The following is a 19,611-nucleotide window of genomic DNA, read 5'->3' on the forward strand; positions in this document are numbered from 1 at the left end:
AATTGGTCTTCAATTTACTATAAAAGACCCTTCCATTTCCAACCCCACTTTTAACCTATTTATAATCAATCACCATCTCACTAGCAGTTTCTTTACCAGTCAAGTTTAACGCTTCTTAAACATAACTCACACGTCTGTCTCTGTACCTACGGTCACATAAATTTCTTCTAGTCTGCTGAAATTCTTCTCCACTTTTAAGATTTAGCTTTAGTTCCAACTCCTTTATGGAATCTACAAAGATTTCTCAGCACACTGATCTCTTTTTAAAATTTTTATACTATTTACTGACAAATCAGTTCTCAGCAAACATACTACCTCAGGTAATTTGCTTTGTTTCAATATATATTTTCTCCTCAATTGAATTGTAAACCCCTCAAGAGCCAAACTCCTATCTTGTACTTCTTTACATCAATATAGGTCTAGGATAGTGCTTTCAGATAGAGGTATCTGAGATGGATTGCTTACTATCAGAAATATGCTTACTGTCACATTGTAGATGCCTGCATAATTATGGTAATGCTAACATCTTGATTAATATGTAATCAAGTGGTATGAAACATGATAAACTTCTTAAAGTTCATTATGTTACCAGTTCATCACATTGAAGTCTGAACTCACCTGTGTTTGTATATCATCACCAGTCACAATATTACCAACTGCTCTTAATGCAGGTGATACAACTTTATAATCATTGTGCCTAAAAGTAATAAAAATATGAACTTACATACTATATTAAAATTTACAGAAAATTTGCAAAAATTGTACAGAAAATTCTTGCATACTCTCTAACCAGAGATCCCATTCAAGTTTCACTAATTATCTCAGTAATATTCCTATAACAAAGAATCTAACCCAGAATCATGTGTTGCACCCATGCCTCTCTAGTCTCTTTCAACTCAAAACAATTCCTTAGTTTTCCCTTTGACAATCACAAGCTAGTTATTTGGGGTTTTTTTGGTTCAGTGATTAAGACCAAGTTATATGCTTTTGGCTGAGATGTCACAAATGCTATATAGTCTTTTCATTACATAGTATTGGATGGCATATGGTATCTATTTTGTCCATTATAGTGGCACTGGCCTCTGGTCACTTAAGATGGTGTCTCCCAGATTTCTTCACTTTAACATTACCGTTTTTCCCTTTATAATTAATGTTTTGTGAAGAAATACTACTTTTAGACTATGTAAGATCCCATTCCTTAACCTACTTTCACCACGAGTTTTAGCATATCTTGATATTTATTGTCTGAATTATTAATAATTATTAGTATTGTTGCCCATGATGATTTTCTAATACTATCACTTCAACTATGTGTCTTTTCTATCTATCTATTGATCTATCTACTTATTTTAGTGTGGACTCATGGATTCCTATTTTATTCAATAAGTTGTGTTACTACAATTTATTTCAATGCTCAAATCATCCCAGGTTTAAGCAGTAGGAGTCCCTTCAAGTGGACTTCTGTGTCCTTTTGACATTTCTCTATTATTTGAGTACTCATTACTTTCTGGGTTCATCTTATTTTTTTCTCAGTCCCAGCCCTGGAATTAGTCATTTCTTCAAGAACCTGTTAACTCTACTTGGTGGAGAATAGTGTTTAAAAACCAAGATTTATGCATTTGGTGTGCTCATCTTGTTAGTACAGATGTGTCACTGCTCTCAGGCCCCTAAGAGGACACATAACATACATACACATATATTTACATATACATTTTTTTCTATATCTATCTCTTTATGATGAAAGCCATGAGTTCACACTGATACCTCTACTTCAGATCTAATACCACAAGATTATTCTGGCTTTTCTCCTTTTCATATGTATATCTCCATTTTCTAAGAATAAGAAGTTGGCTTCTATTATCGTAATCTCTCTCTATATGACCAGTCTTCTGATCCAGCTAAGCTGCTATCCTATCCCGTAGTGTATTGGCTCTAACCCCTGCTCCAGCCTGCTTACCTGCTCTGCTCTAGTGGGTGCCATCCTTAACCTGGGTCCTGATCTGATCCCCCTGTTGGATCTGCCTTCCCATCCTCCTCAGATGCTGTCCTCAAGCTAGGGCTACAACCCCTTATCGAACCTCTCTTTTTCTACCATCTACCTTGTTTGGGCCTACCTAATGGTCTTCTGACAAAAGAAGAAAGGATGAAAGATAATACACTTTTTTAAAAGAAGAGGATGAGGAAACTACAATATCTTTCTAAAACAAGTTTTCTTACAAGTTTTTAACTTCTTTGTAAAGCAAATCTGTTCTTTTTAAGGAAGGTAGCAATAATAGCCCAGCAAAGAGAAACATGATCTTTAATACAAGTGAAATACTAAATGTTTTTCACTGCACGGACTTATACACAAATTAATTACTGTAATGAACAATTAACTAAATTATTGGTTCTGTGAGAGCAGGAACTGTATTTCATACATCATTAATACATTGCACAACACTAGCAGGTAATAGGCATTCCATAAATACTTGTTGAATTAAGTCCCGCCCATTCCTGAAGAGATTAAAACTAGTAAAATTCATTAACAAACTGATTAGTTCCAAATAGAGGATATAAGAACTAAGTTTAAGGGTCAAATTATCAGTATTATAGCTACGCTGCAGAGTGGACTTGGTAGCTTTTCAGTCCTTCCTGAAGATAGTGATTCTTGAGATGTTTAGAAGGCCATTACTCTACTTGCTAAACTTAAAACACAATCATACACTTATTAACCATAAATTATAGTTACATCAAAAGTTCCACCAATCTTCGACAGACTCCAGAATCAATGACAGCCTGAATTTTATCATTGGATCCATCGGAGAGATAAGAAAGGGCCCAACACACATCTGCTAATACATCTGGGTCACTGCTAAACAACAATCGTGACAGGACATTTAAGCAAGGTGAAACCTGGAAGGGAAGAAAGAGCCAGTATTTAAAATTTTTCTCTATCTAAAACAAAGTTTCTTTAGGAAAATCATTTCTACTCTCTTTAAAATGAAAATTTAATGCTACAAAAATACCAGAGAAATTAAGACATTCTATTGTTTTAAAATTATGATCATGAAAACTATATATAAATATGAAACTGATTATGACTCTTATTTATCTTATATTGAATAAGATATGTGGTAATTTAAAGTTCTTAAAAATAATTAAATATGTATTTGGGATGCCCTGTCTATGTCCAAATCATACACACACCCCCTCAATGATTTAAAAAACAATAAAGTCCTACAGAGTTCTAGTTTTAAGAAAGTAAAATAAAAACATTTCTGTTTCTGTCTTCTCAGAAACAAGGAAAAGAAGAAATAGCAATACAAATCTCATCTTTGAGGAGTCCAGTAGACATTTATACCTGACCACAACTGGTGAACTACAGAAACTGAACTTTGGGGTATCAAGCACAGAGGCGGTTGAAATTAAACACTGGATTGGAAACTACAGAGATTAAGTAAAAGTTACATACTGATTGAATTGAAAACTTCCAGCCCTCTTGCAATTCCCAGCTCCCAGATCTCCAGTGGTATCACCTAGTCAACCCAATCTACCCACCTTCCAATAGGAGGGTGGAAAATCTGTCTCTAGAGAAACAAAACAGTTTTAGAAAACATACTGAAATTTTGAGTTCCTCAAAGAAAATATGGTTTTGCTGCCCAATTATTCTACAATGAAGCCCATAAGATAACGAGCCTGTACACCCATCTTCCAATCAGCTTTTTAGTGCCTGCCTCCTGAGTATTTCCAGCGTGTCAAGGATCACCAGATATATGAGGAGAGCCTCCAATAGGAAAGAGATCAAGACAAATAAACCATAAACAAAACAAAAATGTAGAAAGAGAGGCATCAGAAAAAAGAAAACTTCAAAAATTATAAACCCACAGATAAGAAAATTTGCTGAAACCATAAAAGAACAAAATTCTACATAAAGATGAGCAATCAAAGAACAAACAAAATTATTGTTGAGAATATAAAATATGATTGTGGAAATAAAATTTCAAAAAAATTTGAATGATAAAGGAATCTCTCTCACAGAAAATCACAGAAAATTTACTTAACAAAAGTCTTAAGCCCTATTAATGTGATATTACACTGTAAGTTTGGAATACGTAAGTAAACAAAAAAGACCAAGATTCCTAACTCTGAAGAGTTTACACTTTAGAGGAAGATTTTTTTAAAGTTAATATAAATAATAAACAAACACATATTATGTTAAAAGGTATTGAGAAAAAATGAGAGTAAAACGTGGGGGTCCGTCGCTGGGGGATAGTGATAGATTACATTAAGTACAGTAGTTAGGGTAGAGCTCATGGAACAGGTAACTTCTAAGCAAAGACTTAAAGATGAGGGAATTAGTCAGGCAGATATTAAGAAGTGTTGTAGGGCAGTGGCTCTCAAAGTGTGGTCCATGGACCCCCTTGAAAACTTTAGGGGGTCTTTAATGCCAAAACTATTTTCATAATTATACTAACACATAATTGGCCTTTTTCATTTTGTTGACATTTGCATGAAAAGTATAAAAGAAATGGTGGGTGTCATACAGAGTGAAGTAAGTCAGAAAGAGAAAAACAAATACCGTATGCTAACACATATATATGAAATCTAAAAAAAAAAAAAAGATAGTTCTGATGAACCTAGGGGCAGGACAGGAATAAACATGCAGACGTAGAGAATGGACTTGAGGACACAGGGAACGGGGAAGGGTAAGCTGGGACGAAGTGAAAAAGTAGCACTGACATATATACACTACCAAATGTAAAATAGATAGCTAGTGGGAAGCAGCTGCATAGCACAGAGAGATCAGCTTGGTGCATTTTGACCACCTAGAGGGGTGGGATAGGGAAGGTGGGAGGGAGGCATAAGAAGGAGGGGATATGGGGATATGTGTATACATATAACTGATTCACTTTGTTATACAGCAGAAACTAACACAACATTGTAAAGCAATTATACTCCAATAAAGACGTTAAAATAAAAAAAAAAAAGAAACGGTGGGTAAAACTATCAGCACATTTGCACAAATCAAAGCAGTGATACCAAAATGTACCACAGATCTTTGTATTCTTCATGTCCACACACTTGTAGTTAAAAGTGGGGAGGAAGAATAACCTTGAAGAAGCAGTAAAAATTACTAATTTTATTAAATCTCAACCCTTGAATACATGTCTTCTGAATATATTGTGAGATAAAATGGGAAATACACATAGAGCACTTCTGCATATCAAAAAAGTAAGATGGTGATCCCCAGGAAAAACACTCATTTGAGTTACAAGCTGAATTAGCTATTTTTTCCCATGGGAATACCATTTTTACTTAAAAGACTGTTAATCGTTATTCAGTCTTAGATATTTGGCAGACATTTGTTTTTGGAAAATAAAGTGAGCCTTTCCATTGTATATCTTTTGATTTTATGTATGTGCAAATATTGTCTAGTCAATAAAAAAAATAATTACTAAAAAAAGAGTAAAGTCCCTTTAATCTCTAAAAATCTATAATAAGGAGACTTAAAAGTTTATGTAGACAGATTCCTTAATTTGTGTATTTTACAAATACCTTACTAAAGTTTGGAGGAGGATTTTTGCCTCTACATAAATTTGAGAGGGCCCATACTGCATTTCTGGTTGTTGTAAGTCTGTTTGAATTTGTTAATAACCTGCCAAGAAAAAGAAAAAAGGAATTGTCACTTCACATTCATTTTTCCTCTTTAGCTATTTTCTACTATCATAAAATAAAAATTCTTAATATATTTTATAAGGAATTCAAACTGACCTGGTAAAATAGGAAAAGGGATTCTTAAAAATTCATTATATTTCCAGAAACAAAAATAAACATATAACAGCTCTATTTTGCAAATTTAAAAAATATGACCTGAATGGATTCTTATAAGACATAAAACATGTTCAAAATAAAGAGTGCCATGGTAAACTGACTTATTAATTTCTATATATTTTAAAAAGAGTATATTATTAGCTTACTTTTTTTTAACCATGAAAATAATACACTATGCAAATTCATGAAGGAAGAACTATAGAGTCAAACTGAATGAAGATCAGCTGTTGAGAAGAGATAGTTTTTTAGTTTTCTTTTGTTTTGTTTTAAACAGATTGCCTATCTTAGTATTTTCATCTGCAATCTGCTATCAACCTGCTAGAGGTACAGAGAACCTAGCTTTAAAAAAAATTCTTGTTCTGGAGTGACTTCAGCAAAAATGGTAGAGAAGGGAACTCTGGGGGCCTAGCCTTCCCCAAAACACCAAAAAAGTTTTGCAAACTCTGTCAGAATCAACTTTATCAGAACTCTCCAAGAAAGTAAAAGTTCACAATAAGCAAGTAAACTTTTAATCAGGAAGGGGCTGAAATGTGGTAGGAGAGTTTTCTGGCAATATGACTTGCCTTTGCCCAATCCCCTCCCCAGCCTGGAAGCAGCCTTGAAGACAAAAGCTGGAGTTCCCACTGTGAGTTCTGGTTCCAAAAGGGGCTATGGAGACTTTGTTTCCAAGGAATTGTGTTTCTCTGTTTTGACCTGTCTGGGTACTCCCTGAAGGACCAATGAAGGGCTTGCCTTTATTTTGCCTAACTGGGAAGTCGCTCAGTAAGATCAATATCTGATTTGTCATCAGAAACTATGGAGGACAGAAGGCAATAATATATTTAAAGGGCTGAAAGAAAACTGTCAAAGAAGAATTCTATATCCAGCAAAATTACACTTCAAAAATGAAGGAACAACAAAAGCTGAAGAAATTCCATCACTAGTAGATCCACTTTATAAGAATAACTATAATAACTAAAATGTCCTGAAATAAAAGGACAATAAATAATGACTCAAGACCATATGAAGAAATATCACCACTAAAAATAACTACACAGGTAAATGTAAAAGGCAGTATTATTTTATTTTTGGTTTATAATTTCTCTTTTTTCTATGATTTAAAAGATACATACATAGAGCAATAATTACAAATCTATGTTAACAGGCACACAATGTATAATAATGTAATTTGTGACAACAGTAACTTATTGTGGGACAGCGATGTAAAGGAACAGAGTTTTTGTATAATATTGAGACTAAATTGGTATAAATTCAAAGTTGTTGTAAGTTTAAGATGTTAGTTGTACTCCTTAACCATTAAGAATATAACTAAAAAATATACTAAGAAGGAAATGAGAAGGAAATCAATACAGTATATTACCAAAAAAAAAAAAAAATCAGTTAAACACAAAAGAAGGCAATAAGGAAGGAACTGAGGAACAAAAAAAGATTTAAGCCATAAGACACATAGAAAACAACAAAATGGTAGAAGTACTTCCCCATTAGTATTTACACTGAATGTAAATGGACTAAACTCTTGACTTAGAATTAAAAGGCAATGACTGGCAGCACGCATTAAAAAAACAAACAAAAACAATTCATGAACCATCTGTAACACACTCACAAGACACTCATTTTAGATACAAAGATACAAACAGGTTGAAAGTGAAAGGCTGGAAGAAACATTCCATGCAAACAGTAATCCAAAGAGAGCCAGGGGAGCTATACTAGCATGAGAAAAATGGATTTAAGTCAAAAATTATTTAAGAGATAAAGAAGAACATTATATATTGATAAGAATGACAATCCATCATGAAGTTATAACACATAGCAACAGAGCAAGTATACAAAGCAAAAATTGACAGAATTGAAGGGAGAAATAGACAGCTATACAATCATAGTTAAAAACCTCAATAGAGTTTTCAATAATAGCTAGAACACTTAGACAGAAGATCAATAAGAAAATACTGGACTTCATCAACGTTATAAACCAACTAATTATAATAGACATCTATATAACACTCTACTCATTAACAGCAGAATATATATTCTTCTCAAGTGCACATGGAACACTCTCCAGGATACACTCTATGTTAGATCACAAAGCAAATCTGATATATTTTCAAAGATTGAAATCATATAGAGTACAATGGAATGAAACAAAAAATCACTAAAAGAAGGAAAATTGGAAAATTCACAAATATGCGGAAATTAAGTAACATACTCTTACACAACCAATGGGTCAAAAAGTCACAAGGAAATTAGGAAATACTTCGAAATAAATGAAAATGAAAATGCAACATGCTAAAACCTACAGAATGCAGTGAAAGCTCAGAGGGAAAATTATAGCTGAAAACACCTACATTAAAAAAGAAGATCTCAAAAAAATATAACATAAACCTTCATCTTAATTAAGAAACTAAAAAAATTAGAGCAAACAAAACCCCAAGCTAGCAGAAGGAAGGCAATAATGAAGAGCAGAAATAAATGAAATAGAGAAGAGAAAAACACTAGAGAAAATGAACTAAATCAAAAGTTGATTCTTTGAAAGAAAAATCAACAAAATAGGGCTTCCCTGGTGGCGCAGTGGTTGAGAATCTGCCTGCCAATGCAGGGGACACGGGTTCGAGCCCTGGTCTGGGAAGATCCCACATGCCGCAGAGCAACTAGGCCCGTGAGCCACAATTACTGAGCCTGTGCGTCTGGAGCCTGTGCTCCCCAACAAGAGAGGCCGCGATAGCGAGAGGCCCGCGCACCGCGATGAAGAGTGGCCCCCGCTTGCCGCAACTGGAGAAAGCCCTCGCACAGAAACGAAGACCCAACACAGCCATAAATAAATAAATAAAAATTTAAAAAAAAAAAAAAATCAACAAAATAAACAAAACTTTACCTAGACTGACAAAGAAAAAAAAGACTTAAATTAGGAATGAAAATGGGGACATTACTATTTATCTTTCAGAAATACAAATAATTATAAGAGAATACTATGAACAATTATAAGCCAACAAGTTGGATAACCCAGAAGAAATGAACAATTTCTCAGAAACACATAAACTACCAAACTGACTCAAGAAGAAACAGAAAATCTAAATAGATATATAACAATAAAAGATACTGAACCAGTAATCAAAAACTTTCCAATAAAGAAAAGTCCAGCTTCACTGGTAAATTCTACTAAACATTAAAGAAGAATTAAATCCTTCTCAAACTCTTCCAGGAAATAGAAGAGAACATTCCTACCTTGTTTTATGAGGCCAGCATCACCCTGATATCAAAGCCAAAGACATCACAAGTATGTATGTATATTCCTAGTAGATACGAAAAATCTTTAACACAATTCTAGAAAACTGAATCCAGCAACATATTAGAAGGATTATACACTATGAACTAATGGGATTTATCCCAGGAATGCAAAGATGATTCAATGAACAATAGCAAACAATATAATACACCACAGTAATAGCATGAAGGAAAAAAACATGTGATCATGTCAATTGACACAGAAAAAGCGTTTAACAGATCCCAACACCTTTTCATGATAAAAACATTCAACAACCTAGGAATATAAGGAAACCACCTCAATATGATAAAGGATATTTATGAAAAACCCACAGCTAACATCATTCTCAATGGTGAAAGAGCGATAAAAAACAAGACAAGGATACCTGCTTTTGCCACTTTTATGCAATGCTGTACTGGAAGCTCTAGCCAGAGCAATCAGGCGATAAAAAGAAATAAAAGGCATCCAAATTGGAAAGGAAGAACTATCACTATTCACAGGTGACATGACCTTATATATTCAAATCCAAAAAATTCCACACAAAAAACTAATAGTGCTAATAAATGAATTCAACAATGGTGCAGGATACAAGATCAACACACAAAAATCAACTGTATTTCTACACATTGGGTACTGAACAAGTCAAAAAACAAGTCAAAAAATCCAAGAAATAACTGCATCTAAAATTGCATCAAAGAGAATAAAATACTTAAAGATGAAATTTAACCAAGACCTGTACAGTAAAAACTATGAAATATCATTGAAGAAGTTAATGAATACTTAATTATATTAAAAGATATTGCATGTTCACAGATGGAAGACTTGATTTTGTTACGACAGAAATACTCCACAAAGTGATAAGTGATATACAGTTTCAATGCAATCACTATCAAAATGCCAATGGTATTTTTTAGAAATGGAAAAGTGAGGCATCAAATTCGCATGGAAATTACAAGGAACCTTGAATAGCTAAAACAACATGGAAAAAAAAATTGAAGGTAAACTGAAGGACTCACACCTCCTGATTTCAAAACTTACCATGAAAGCTACAGTAATCAAAACAGTTACTGGCATAAAGACAGACGTACAGATCAATGGAACAGAATGTAAGAATCCAGAAATAAACTCACACATGGATGGTCAACTCATATTCACCAAGGGTGTCAAGACCATTCAATGAGGAAAGAACAGTCTCTTCAACCAATCATGCTGGAACAAGTGGATGTCCACATATACCTCATGTCATATAAAAAAAATAGCTCAAAATGGATCAAAAATGCAAATATAAGAGATAAAACTATAAAACTCTTAGAAGAAAACAAAAGGGTTTCATGACCCTAGATTTGGCAATGGTTTCTTACACATGACACCGAAAACATAAGCAACAAAGGAAAAAAATAGATAAATTGGACTTCATCAAAATTAAAAACTTTGTGAATCAAGGAAATTATCAAGAGTGAAAAGACAACCCAGAGAATGCAAAAAATATTTAAAAATCATATATCTGACAAGAATCTATCCAGAATATATGAAGAATTCTTATAACTCAACAACAAAAAGACAAATAACTGAATTTAAAAATATGCAAAGGACTTAGATATTTCTCCAAAGAAGATACACAAATAGCCAAAAAACGTATGAAAAGATGTTCAGTGTCATTAGGAAATGCAAATCAAAGCAAAATGAGATACCACCTCACATCCACTAGGATGGCTTAAATCAGAATAACAGACAAATGTTGGTGACAAAGTGGAGAAACTGGAACCCTCACACACTGCTGGTGGAAATGTAGAATGGTGCAGCTACTGTGGAAAAAGTTTGGTGGTTCCTAAAAAGTTAAAGATACCGTTACTACATTACCCGGCAATTCCAACGGTAGGTAATACCTAAAAAGAATTGAAAACTGGTGTTCAAACAAAAACTTGTACACGAATGTTCACAGGAGTACTATTTACAGTAGTCAAAAGGTGGGAATAATCCAAATGACCATCAACTGACGAATGTACCACAAAATGTGGTACATCCATACAATGGAATATTATTTAGCTATAAGAAGAACAAAGTATTGATACATGCTACCATATGAATGAACCCTGAAAACCATATGGTAAGTGAGAGAAGCCAGACACAAAAGGTCACACACTATAATGATTTCATTTATATGAAATATCCAGAATAGGTAAATACATAAAGACAGAAAGCAGATTAGTGGTTTCCAAGGACTGAGGCACTGGAAAAAGGGGATATGACTGCTTAATGGGTACTGGGGTTTCTGTCTGGGGTGATAAAAAGTTCTAGAACTAGATAGTGGTTATGATTGCAAAACACTATGAATGTACTTAATGGCAGTAAATTGTACACTTTAAAATGGCAAATTTTATATTGTGTATATTTTATCACACACACAAAAAATATGTTCTAAAGGTTTTCCTATAAAGAGTCTTTGAAGCCTCCTAAAACCATAACTCATTTAGAAATAAATTAGTTACACTGATTTTCTGTATCAGGGGTTGACAAACTTTTACAGTAAATACTTCTGGCTTCACAGGCCTTTCTCTGTTGCAACTACGAACTCTGCTGATGTAGCATGAAAGCAACCATAGATATTAAGTAAGCAAACTGATGTGACTGTGTTCCAATAAAATTTAATTTTCAAAAACAGGGGACAGGCCAAATCTGGCCTGAAGACTGTAGTTGGCCAAGCTGTGATGTATACTATTTTTCTTCACTTGTATTAATGGGATTATTATGAGAAACTGCAAATCTTTTCTTGTCCAGATATGATGTATTATAAATTAAAGTTGAATTAAGTTAAAACAACAAAGCTATATCAGTATAGAAAGTCCATAGTAGTAAAAGGGTTAAATTTACTGAGAATCAAATGAATTAGAATAAAACAAATTGAAACTACCCAAGGCAGAATTGATAAAACCATATTATATTAATAGAAATTTTATGTATACTTAAGCATTAGCTAAATGTGAATTTCAGTGTGAACTACAGATTATCCATAATCTTTTTTAAGTTAATACCATTTTTCCTTTTGACCAACTACAGTGAGAACATCTGGCAGCTAACTTGACATAACTTCCTTTTTACAACCTTTCCCAATTTTTGAATGAACCTTTGAAACTTTCTAAACCTACTCTTTTTCTGAAATTTATTATGTTTATAACCAGGAATACATAGCTGGGTACTATTTGTTTGTCATTAGTTTTATTTTTTAGTTTGGTTTCTTTAGTCATAATTAAAAGCTCCTTAGAACATTTAAAGGGATTAGAACTAATAAATATTTACTTACTATTTCATAAACCATTACCAACTTAACAAATTAAGATATTAACAAATAATAAAATGACCTAGAGACAGAGAGCAAAAGTGAAAAGAGAAACAAAGTGCTCACAGTTAATCTACAAACCATATAATCAGGCCAAAAAAGTCTCAAACTGAAAATTTAAGAGATGCTTTTAATAGTGTGAACTTCAAAATAACTCTGATATTGAACCCTGAATCAGTATTTTCCTTCATGGCTCAACTAAATTCTCAAATACCATAAAGCTTAACTCTGGATAAGCCCAAAGTAAATGAAATCACAAGTGATTCAGTGGCCTCCACATAGTAGGTACTCAATGTTAGTTGAGTGAAATGATGCTGAGAAATCCATTTTGTCCATGGAAAGTTAAGCTCCCTAAAATAATAAAATATATTTTGCAAAATTGTATCTAAAAATTTATTCTTCCTATCCAATTTCTCAGCTTGGAAAGGATGGAGAATGGCCTAGAAATGATAAGAGTAAAATTTTCCCTTTCAATCATCTCCTCAATTAGTTTTTCCTTTTTCACTATTTACCACTGGCATTTAGCCTAAATAAAAATCCTCTTAGTAAATGATAACCAACATAGATAAAGAAACCTATCTTTCAAATAATTTTATGTCATTTCTGTAAAGAACCTTACATTATAGGGTAATTTCTTTTTTTAAAAAAGTATAAGGTATTTGAAAAAGAAACTACTAGCTAAGTCATTTTAAGTAAAATTCTAATTCTGAAAGAAAACTCTCTTTGTTCTCTGAACATTTCAAAATCAAATATGAAAACCTGACATCCTCAATACATCATCTGTTCATGTATTAAATATTCCCTGCTTTAGCAACTTTTAAATTTTTATTGTATTAAAAACTACTACTTATCCTTGTTTTGTAGAATAATTATTTTAGCACAGTAAGCATCAAGTAAGCAAGGACCACTGTGAAGTGTGGCTTAAGAGAACATAAAAGACTGATATGATACAATTGGAAAATTTTTGTTGTTGTTAGTTTTACATACTTTCAAGCTATTTCAGGCTTAGATAAACATAAGCGAAATTTAAAAGTATCACTAAAGAACTTAATTGTGTATGTAGAAATATAGTGTAGAAAACAGTTTGCTTTTCCCAAAGTAGTATTTAATCATGATAAACTTAAAGTACTTACTCTAAAAGAGGTGGAAGTATTTCACAATTCAAAACAAAATCTCTGCATTCTGCATTGTCACCAGCAATATTACCAAGTGCCCAAACAGCCTTAGAAAAATAAGAAAAAAAGATTCTTTTACGACAATATCTTAAATAAGATGCTCTCTCTTAAGAATGAGATTTTAGTGTAGAAGGAAAAAAGTGATAGTTTTCAAGATGTTAAAACAAAACATGCTAGTAGGAAACAAGAAAGGAAAACTTTATATGTACCTTTAATAATATTTTTAGTCAAATTGAAGCATAGGGCATTTAAAAATTTTTTCTTACATGCTAGTTAAATGTTTATTCTGTTCAACAAAGAGATAGTTTGTCTACTCTGAATCTACATGGAGAGACAAAATAGAGTTGACCCTTGAACAATGAGGGGGTGAGGGGCACCAAGCCCTGCACAGTCGAAAATCCATGTATAACTTTACAGTTGGCCCTCCTTATCCAAGGTTCTGCATTTGCAGATTCAACCAACCTCAGACTGCGTAGTACTGTAGTATATATTTATTACAAAAAATCCATGTGTAAGTGAACTGCGCAGTTCAAACCTGTTGTTGTTCAAGGGTCAACTGTATATCTATATTTAGTGAATCTTCCAATTACCTATGCTAGAGGTTTGCTCCTATGCCAAGGAATCCACTCACTGGGAAGGGACTGACTTGTAAAAGAAAAAAGGAAGGACAGACAAAGCATAGAAAAGGAAGGTAAAGCTAATGTGAGAACTGGCTTGAATTGATGCTTGAAAATAAGTTTAGAGTTAGTCCAGGTTAAATGAATGGTAGTAAAAGATTATTCAAATATTAAATTTCAATTACATGAGAAATTACACAAATGCAAATGATCATTATATTCTCATTTCAAGCTTTTCATATAAGTACGAAAGTAGACATTAAGTTACTTTTTCAATTGGTAAAATTTTATTTTAACATCTAAAATATGTGTTAATATTTTTAACATCTACTCTAGACCTACGTTTATTGTCTATTTTTTTAAGAAAAATTTTTTAAAGTGATGACATTTTGCAACCTGTGAAGTATTTTGTTGGTGGGGATATAAATTTGTTAACATTTTTGGAAGTCTACTTTGAAATATGTAATAAGAACTTTAAAATTTTTTCTTTGACTGAGTAAAGTCATTTTTCCCCAATGAAATAATCAAGAGGTACATATATATGTCAAGACATATTAATATCAAGACCGATATATAATGATGTTCATCACAATATTATTAACACTAATAAGCTAGAAATAACTCAAATGTACAACTATTGAGGAACAGATAAATTATGGTACCTACCTGAATGGATAATGAGTAATCAGTAAAATTTTCTTGGAAGAATAATTAATGCCGTATGAAAAGGCTCTCAATACTAGTGTTAAGTGGGAAAAAAATATACACATAAAAATATAAATATAAACAAACAGATGGAATGGTAGAGAGATCTACAGATCAATTTGCATGAAAATGATTCAAAACGAAAATATAAAAACATTTGACTTTCTCTGGATGGAACAAATTATATGTGATTAAATTTTCCCTGTTACAACTATGAGAAAGTTTAATCTAAAATGGTTCATTCAAAATAATGTGATATATTAAAAAGAAACAATGAAGTAATCTACATACATGGCCTGGTTCAGCCATTCACTGTGACTTTGGGTAAATTACTAACTTTTCTGGGTCTCAGTATGCTCTTTTATAAATGGGAATAGTAATTCCCAATAGCTGAGATCCCATGTTTACAAAACCCAGGATTATGCCTAAGACAGTTCATTCTTCCTTCCTTCTAATTTGACAGTAAGTAGAAATTATTGTATTCTAATAAATGTAATGCACAGGCAACTTGGTAAAACTGAATTTCAAACCATAATCGCAAATGGTACTTTCAAGAGAAAGTTAAAATCTAGTAGATATAATAGGTCAAATTAGAAACTTACCTGTTCTTGAACATCTTCATGCTCTGAATTAAGAAGTTTGATAAAAATTGGAACAGCCCCAGTTTCAATCACTACTTTGGTATGTAGAAAAGTTCCAGATGCTATATTAGTTAATGCCCATGCAGCTTCAAACTAAGGAAAAATAAAAGTAGAATAAATGAAAGCACCCAAAAAATGTCAGAAAGTGGAAGAAAGGAAGAAGAGAGGGAGTAAACACAGCTGAACAAGTCGGAGGGAAAGACTGACTTACGATTAATAAGATTTAATGTGAAATCAGATTTTATAGGTAAAAATGCTTTATTTTAAAAAAAGGACTCTTCAATCTGGAAAAATAAGAACTGAGAAGAATATAATAAAAATTTACAAAATCATGAGCAATAAATGAACACATTTGAATTTATAATTCATAAAACTCCTAATGTTTACAATTAGGGAGCCAGGTATTCTAAAGCAAGCAGTGTAAAAATAAATGAGACACTACTTAATAGAGTAATAAATAGTATATCTATGGAACTTAGAATCATAAAAGGTATTTTTGTTTCCCTAGGCATCATCTAGTCCTAACCTCCTCACTTAAGAAATAAGAAAATTGTAAGTCCAGACATTTGGGTGATTTGTTCAAGGGCAAAGAGTTCATTATTAGCAGATATCTTTTAAAACATGTGCAGGCCAAACAAAATTTGTTTGTGGGTCAATCTGGCATGTAGGCCCCCAGTTTGAGGCCTCTCTATTAGATCAATGTTTCGAACTAGCATATTTCATGTGAACTTGGATAATATGGCAAAGCATATAGCTGCCCCAAGAGCACACTGCTGAATTTCATTAGGTTTCAAGTATAATGATTAATAAACACTCAAATCCCCAATATTCTTCTTGAATACTGCATGCTCTCTGCACATGTTATTCTCACAACCTGAAATTAATTTTCCTTTTTTCAGCCTGTTAAACTCTCATTCACCCTCAAGACTAGCCATGCGACACTACTAAACCAAAAAAAACCCAGATAAGTTGCCATGTTCTCTATGCTCCCAAAGCACTCTGTATATTGTTTTGTTAGCACTAACTGTACTATGGTATCACAGATCTGTTTATGTGTTTGTCTTCCCCAACAGAGTGAAGAATTTCTGCAGAGAGGGACAATATCTTACTCAATTTTTTAACTACAATGCCTTATACAATGTATTGCTTAAACTAACACTCAATTTTATTCATTCATATTCACTCATTTCTTCTTTCAATCACTTAGAATTAAAGAGCCAAACAATAAACTAGTTATCAGGAGGCTTAGGTTTTAGTCTGGACCCAGAGCTTATGAATAAGGCAAATGGACTAGATCATGATCTCCAGTCCTTTCAGCACTATCACCTAAAGACTCTGAACACTAACTGACAATAAGACTATACTGTGAATAAAAGGGTCTTTTCCTCAGACACCCTTGTTGTAAACATTCTCAACAGTTTTTCAGCATAAAGCTCATGATGGTTAATAGTCACAGGTTCAACACATTCCTTTGCTTATATCTAGATGTGAGGACCTTTCCCAAATTACTCAGATAAGTGGAACACAATCCTAAGTTGTAATTTCAACAACTATTACTCAAATACTAGTAAAAGTCCTCCATGACCAACAAGAGCATTGAGAAATTAGGTGTAGGTCTTGTGCAATTCCTGATAGATATAATTCCACCCTGTACACTTACTTAAGAATATTTATAGCAATGAAAGTCAGGAAGAACAATCTTAAACAGTAAAATACTTGTAAACTTCAGTAATTTACTATTAGTAGCCAATTATTTGGAAGACATCTTAAAATTTTCACTATAGTATAACTGAGAAGCAATGCTCTTTAGGACAAACCTAACTTTGGTCACATTTTAAGTAGATTATACTGATTCGTTCTTTTTTCAAAAAAAGAACGAATCAGTCAGATAAAAATGTTTTAAGAGGTACAAGAGTTTATACTAAAAAGTTACAACTTTAGTTAGCTAAGAGCCAAAATAAATTTAACCATTAAATTAACATTTTGGTTTATGGTTTTCTAAAACAAAAGTTATTAAAGGTTGACAACTACAAAATTTTTCTTAATATTAGGAATGATTTTATATATTTTTCCCAAAATTGTTTAATTAAATAACAGTTCCTAGAAAAAATTAGCATTGCAACCTTGACCAAGGCAAGACAGGTAGCACCACCTTTAATTGCCAAGTATTTACTGAATGCTTACAATATACTCAGTACTGTAGAAGCTGATTTCACTAGACACATTAATCCTATGTCATTTCTGGAAAAAGATTAAGAAAGTAAACTACAGAACTCACTTGTAATGTACAATTTTCATTTCTTTCAAGAAATTTCACAAATCTCTGCACAACTCCTGGTTTCTGTATAACTTGATCAATTGGTGGATTAGGTTCTGAAAATTAAAAAAGAATTAAGTTATTACATAGACACAAAAACACAATGATCTGGACCCTATGCCAATAAAATAACTCTTTCCTAGGTTTCACTGATCCAGTTTAAAACCCTTAGCTGGATGTAGCTGAAGAAAATAAACATTCTCATAATTGCAATGTTTACTGCAAAAAAAAATGAAAAGCAAATTCTTTTTCATTACCATAATGATAAGAAAATTTTAAAATATTTCCTATACAAATATTTATTTATTTATTTTTTCACACACACACACACACACACACACACACACACACACTGTATTTTATTTTTACAAGAGATAAACTGACACTAAGCATTGTAAATGGATGACCACAACAAAAGCAACAATGATTGCAATTACAAAACACGAAACACACTCATACTATGTCATAATATTGACATTCAGTCCAGTAATCCTCCACTTATACAAATATTTATAATTCATAAATTGAAGGCTATTTAGGAGGTCACCTTCACAATATGGGAATATTTCAGTCCAATACTCAAAATACCAATCGAAGGATAATGTGTCTTCTAATTCTTCATAACCATACTCCCATTTCCAGGGATGTCTCTTCCACTATCAACCATGAATTGCCTAATGTCTTTCAGCTAGATAGGTTCTATTTTGTCAGGGTATTATTTATTATTTACAAAAATGCTATTGAACTACCTAGAATTCTTGATAAATTCTCATGAAATGCTGAGGACTTTTGAGAACCATAAAATCTCTAAGAAATTTTAAAACAAAGATATGTAAATTGAAACCAAAGATATTTCTGGGACTTCCCTGGTGGTCCAGAGGTTAAGACTCTGCGCTTCCAATGCAGGGGGCGCGGGTTCAATCCCTGGTCGGGGAACTAAGATCCCACATGCCGCGGGGCACAGCCAAAACAAAACAAAGATATTTCAGCTCCCAAAAATATAAGTACCAAGAATTCTTTCTCCTCCCTTGGCTTCAGCAATAAGTACACTCTTGTGGTTCTCCAGGAACTTCTTCGCTGTTGTTCCTTTGGGTTAGTTTTCTCCGTTATTTATTCTCCTCCTAGAAAATCTATTTCTATTTTATTTCTATTTTGCTAATTCAGTTATCATTTATCATTCACAAATCTAACCCCAGTAAATTCTTCTTTCCTAGATTCTGTACCACATTTTTAAGTGCTTATGGTTACATTTTTTCCCCCACAGCTTCTTTAAAATGTAGCATAAACAAAACCAAACTCATAATATCACTATGCTTATTCCTTCCCCTTGCCCTGTACCCACCACCCAAATTTGTCTAAGCTATCTGTGCACCTGGTTACACAAGAGAAATCTCATTTCCACTTTTGACTCTTCCTTTTCTTAATTCCTGTTTGAGTATGTTACTGATCATAAATAATGTTTAATCAGTAGAATTAATAAATGAATGATAACCATAAAAGGTCTACAAATCCTGCTTGCTTGATATAGAAAAACCTTATTATTAAGTTTTAAGTCAGTTTAAATCTTAGAAATCGTGTTCTCAACTGTTAAGAAAGATTTATTTAGGAATGGACTTCTTGGTAATTCCCTGGCGGTCCAGTGGTTAGGACTCCACGCTTCCGCTGCAGTGCGCACGGGTTCCATTCCCGGTTGGGGAACTAAGATCCCACAAGCTGCATGGTGTGGCAAAAAAAAAAGGAATGGACTTT

The 19,611-nt window shown here is 32.9% G+C and overlaps 1 protein-coding gene across 2 annotated transcripts in view; it reads right to left on the reverse strand.

The window, feature by feature from the left end:
- The window catches only part of KPNA5 (karyopherin subunit alpha 5), a 44,228-nt gene that overhangs the window by 13,307 nt on the left and 11,310 nt on the right, over positions 1 to 19,611 (reverse strand). For both annotated transcript variants that reach the window (XR_009005254.1, XM_007190747.2), the window contains exons 5-10: positions 17,824 to 17,918; positions 15,507 to 15,638; positions 13,541 to 13,629; positions 5,536 to 5,635; positions 2,729 to 2,892; positions 619 to 697 (exon numbers count right to left, since the gene is read on the reverse strand). Coding sequence is in view for 1 of the 2 variants with exons in the window: in XM_007190747.2 (XP_007190809.1) it covers positions 619 to 697; positions 2,729 to 2,892; positions 5,536 to 5,635; positions 13,541 to 13,629; positions 15,507 to 15,638; positions 17,824 to 17,918 (659 nt within the window). In the remaining variant the exon portion in view is untranslated. The remainder of the gene's footprint in view (positions 1 to 618; positions 698 to 2,728; positions 2,893 to 5,535; positions 5,636 to 13,540; positions 13,630 to 15,506; positions 15,639 to 17,823; positions 17,919 to 19,611) is intronic.

Source organism: Balaenoptera acutorostrata, chromosome 14 (assembly GCF_949987535.1).
Source record: "Balaenoptera acutorostrata chromosome 14, mBalAcu1.1, whole genome shotgun sequence".
Classification (NCBI taxonomy): Eukaryota; Metazoa; Chordata; class Mammalia; order Artiodactyla; family Balaenopteridae; genus Balaenoptera; species Balaenoptera acutorostrata.